Below are 4,632 nucleotides of genomic sequence, written 5' to 3'. Positions count from 1 at the left end.
ACCCCCTACCCCTCCATCCCCCGCCCGAAGCCAGTTTAGGCAGGAAGAGATCGGAAGTGAGGGCAACTCAATTTCCTGAGATAATCAGAATCCGGAATTTGTCCACGAGAAGCACCCATCCGGAGGAGAGACTAATAGCGAAGGCCGGCCACGTGGGTGGCACAGAATAAATGTTTGTTCAGTGATGAAGGAACGCTCCCGTTTTCTCCTGGCTTCCAACCTAAGTCCCACCGCTTTTTAGAAACATTCTACTTTTCCATCTCTCTCTCTCTCTTTTTTTTTTTTCCTGATTAGTTTCTTAGCCACACTCTAAGGCTACTCCCTCTGGTCAAATATATCAGATATGGTTCCAAAAGTTAACAAATCAAGGATTTATGTAATTGACTGGGATGAGGAGTCCAGCCGAGAGAACTGGAGCTACTTTGATATTTTGGGCCTTACCGTCCTTCCATGTATTAATCTTTTATATCATTTCTTTAATTTTAAGCCAATGACAAAATATTCTGCTAACTTCAATAAAAGAGTAAATAAGTTATCATTGGGCTTATCAAAACACTTTTTGAAAAGGAAATTGTGATGAGTAGCTTTTTAAACTTTTTTTAAAGCTAGTATATCTGCTATATCTATGGAAATCCTCATTTTAATACCCCCAACAAGTGAAAGTGAGTGGACTAAATGGACTTTTGTTGTTGTTGTTAGGTGACATGAGTGGGTTCTGGTACTCATAGGACTTGTTTTCAGGGGCGTTAAAAAGAGTCCTACATCTACCAAATAGACAATACGTAATCATACCTGCCAGTGTGCTTGGAATTCTATACTTAGAGCTGCATTTTTGTACCTATTTAGACTTTTTTTTTTTAACAAATGCCTCAGAGATGCCACCTATTGTGCTGTTATAGGTCATTAACGTGTTGTTTTTGTTAGGTGCCCTCCAGTGGGTTCGGACTCATAGAGGCAGGAAGAAACACTGCACTGTCCTGAGCCATCCTCACCATCATTGCTACGTTTCAGCCCATTGTTGCAGCCGCTGTGTCAATCCATCTCTTGAGGGTCTTCCTCTTTTTTGCTGACCCTCTAATTTACCGAGCATAGTGTCCTCTCCAGGGACTCGTCCCTCCTGACAACATGTCCAAAGTACAGGAGACGAAGTCTCACCATCCTCGCTTCTAAGAAGCATTCTGGCTGTACTTCTACCAAGACAGATTTGTTTGTTCTTCTGGCAGTCCATTCAATATTTTTTGCCAACACCATAATTTAAAGGCATCAATTCTTCTTTGGTCTTCCTTATACATTGTCCAGCTTTTCCAGGTGTATGAGGCAATCGAAAATATGGTGGCTTGGGTCAGGCACACCTTAGCCTCAAAGTAACATCTTTGCTTTTTAACACTTTAAAAAGGTCTTTTGCAGCAGATTTGCCCGATGCAATACCCAGTGTTTGATTTCTTGACTGCTGTTTCCATGGGCGTTGATTGTGGACCAAGTAAAATGAAATCATTGACAACTTCAGTCTTTTCTCCGTTTATCATGATGTTGCTTATTGGTCCAGTTGTGGTGATTTTTATTTTATGTTGAGGTGTAATCCATACTGAAGTTCGTGGTCTTTGATCTTCACCAGTAAGTGCTTCAAGTCCCGTTTGCTTTCAGAAAGCAAGGTTGTGACGTGCATATCGCAGGTTGTTAATGAGTCTACCTCCTATCCTGATTCCTCTTCTTCTTCACATAGTCCAGTTTCTTGGATTATTTGCTCAGCACACAGACTGAATAACTATTAACGTGTTAGGGTATTTAAATTATCTGATTTATTTCAACCTATATTTAAAGTTCTAATTTAGAGGAGACAATGATCTGTAGCCTGGAATAACAAGAGCAGACCTGGGAAGGACCCCCTTGCAGTGAGGCGTTTCGAGCTGCCAGATAAAACTGAAAGGTGCCAAATGTTGGGGAAAGATTGTGTTCCTTAATAGCACCACAGACAATTTAATTAGAGGCATAATAACGGAGTTCCACCAGTGAAAAGTTATCTAATTTTCTAGTTTTTTAAAAGTACTGTATGGAGAGAATAAGAAAATGGTACTGCATCCAAGGCATAACAATTCTATTCACCTGGAGCAACAGAGAAAGAAGGAGAGTCAGGAACAGGAAGAGGAAATGGCTGTGTGGCTGACTGCCTCCATGAACAACTACCTCCTCTGCCATGAGATCAGAACTGGATGGTGCCTGGCTACCATTACGGAACATTTTGATTAAAGATTCTATAGAAGAATCCTGGCCAAAAGGGGGAAAATGCAGAATGGAATTTCAGATTTTCATGGAATCCAGGCTTTCTGGAGCCATGGAGGCTGGATGAACCTCTGAAACTATTGCCCAGAGAAAATCTTTAAACCTTAAACCAAAAATATCCCCTGAAGTCTTCTTAAAACCAAACAATAGTTTAGCTTAGCTAGTAAAGAATGTCTGCCTTGAGCATTATGCTTTTTTAGATCTATCTATACGGGCTCAAACTGACAACAGCAACTCGAAAAGATTAGATAGGAACCTTAAGGGGCAGTGAGTTTATGTTAATGAGGGAGGAAGAACTCAGAAAAGGAGAGTGAGAATGGTTGCACAAGTCTAAGAATGTAATCAGTGTCACTGAATGGTACATATAGAAACTGTTGAATTGGTGTATGTTTTGCTGTGTATAGTCTCAACAAAAAATAAATTATAAAAAAAAAGAAAATGAGAAGAACCGACACCATGGTGTCCAGCTGCAAGACTGGCCCAGACATCCTCAATAGCAACCTGGCCAGTTTAGTGGCAGAGTGCCTCCAGATGCTGGACTCTGGGGCCGATTATCTGCACCTGGATGTAATGGGTGGGCATTTTGTTCCCAGCATCACCTTTGGTCACCCTGTGGTAGAAAGCCTCCAAAAGCATCTAGGCCAGGACCCTTTCTTTAACATGTACATGATGGTGTCCAGGCCTGAACAGTGGTTAAAGCCGATGGCTATAGCAGGGGCCAATCGATACACCTTTTATCTTGAAGCCACTGAGAACCCAGGGGCTTTGATTAAAGATATTCGGGAGAATGGGATGAAGGTTGGTCTTACCATCAAACCAGTAACTACAGTTGAGTATTTGGCAGCATGGGCCAATCAGATAGATATGGCCTTGGTTATGACAGTGATACTTGGGTTTGGAGGGCAGAAATTCATGGACAACATGATGCCAAAGGTTCACTGGTTGAGGACCCAGTCCCATCTTTGGACATAGAGGTTGATGGTGGTATAGGTCTTGACGCTGTCCAGAAGTATGCAGAGGCAGGAGCTAACATGATTGTGTCTGGCAGTGCCATTATAGGGAGTGAAGACTCCAGATCTGTGATCAAGTTGAAGAAATGTTTGCTCAGAATCTGCTCAGAAACATTCTCTTGGTTGTTGAAACATCAAGCAGCCCAATGTTTCTGCTCATGAAATCTCCTTTTTACTGGAAAACAAGAATGTTCCCTGTCACCAGCTTTCCTGTCCCCTCCTGCTTTCCAGTCCTTGTCCCTGGACTGCTGTGCCTAATTAGTCCTGTTTTGTTTTATGGGGCTGTCCAATCCCCGGCTGAACAGTGTACCTCAGGAGTGACTTCACCACTGAGCTAAAAGGGTGTCCGGTGGCCATACTCTCAGAATTTCTTCAGTCTCTGTCAGGCCAGTAAATCTGCTCATTTTTTGTGTGTGAGAATTTTGTTCTACATCCTTCTCCAGCTCTGTCCAGATCTCTCTGCTGTGATCCCGGTCAGAGCAGTCAGTGGTAGCCGGGAACCATCTAGCTGTACTGGACTCAGTCTGGTGGAGGCCTTGGTAGCTGTGGTCCATTAGTCCTTTGGACTAATCTTTTCCTTGCATCCTGTTCTCTTCATTCTCCCTTGCTCCCGAAGGGGTGAGACTAGTGGAGTATCTTAGATGGCTGCTCACAGGCTTTTAAGACCCCAGACGCTACTCACCAAGGTAGAATGTAGAACATTGTCTTTATAAACTGTGTTATGCCAATTGAGCTAGATGTTCCCTGAGACCATGGTCCCCACAGCCCTCTGCCCAGCAATTTAGTCCCTCAGGGAGTTTGGATGTGTCTATGCAGCTTCCATGACTTTTCCTTGTCCAAGTTTTGCTGGCTTCTCCAGTATTGTGTACTGTCTTACCCTTCACCAAGGTTACCACTTATCTATTGTCTGTTTAGTATTTCCTCCCTCACCCCTCCCATCCCTGGTAACGAACAAAGATTGTTACTTTTTGTGTGTAAACTTTTTCATGAGTTTTTACAATAGAGGTCTCATACAATATATTGCCCTTTTGTGATTGACTTATTTCACTCAGCATAATGTCCTCCAGTTTCATCCATGTTATGAGGTGCTTCACAGAGTCATCATTGTTCTTTGTCATTGTGTAATACTCCTTTGTGTGTATGTACCATAGTTTGTTTATCCATTTATCAGTTGATGGGCATCTAGGTTGTTTCCATCTTTTTGCTGTTGAGGACAATGCTGCCATGAACATGGGTGTGCATATGTCTATTTGTGTGCCACCTCTTATTTCTCTAGGATATATTCCTAGGACTGGAATCACTGGATTGTATGGTATTTCTATTTCTAGCTTTCTAAGGAAGC

At 42.4% G+C, this 4,632-nt stretch overlaps 1 protein-coding gene across 1 annotated transcript; it reads left to right on the top strand.

The window, feature by feature from the left end:
* Nucleotides 1-2,736: 2,736 nt before the first annotated feature.
* Nucleotides 2,737-3,487, top strand: LOC101358662 (ribulose-phosphate 3-epimerase-like). Its single transcript, XM_023730498.1, has one exon. It carries the CDS (start codon nt 2,737-2,739, stop codon nt 3,250-3,252), a length of 516 nt encoding a protein of 171 aa, XP_023586266.1. The 3' UTR covers nt 3,253-3,487.
* The last annotated feature ends 1,145 nt before the right edge of the window (nt 3,488-4,632 follow it).

Source organism: Trichechus manatus, unplaced genomic scaffold (assembly GCF_000243295.1).
Source record: "Trichechus manatus latirostris isolate Lorelei unplaced genomic scaffold, TriManLat1.0 scaffold00037, whole genome shotgun sequence".
Classification (NCBI taxonomy): domain Eukaryota; kingdom Metazoa; phylum Chordata; class Mammalia; order Sirenia; family Trichechidae; genus Trichechus; species Trichechus manatus.
The sequence above is the reverse complement of the archived record's forward strand: the minus strand, read 5'-3'. Positions and strand labels throughout refer to the sequence as shown.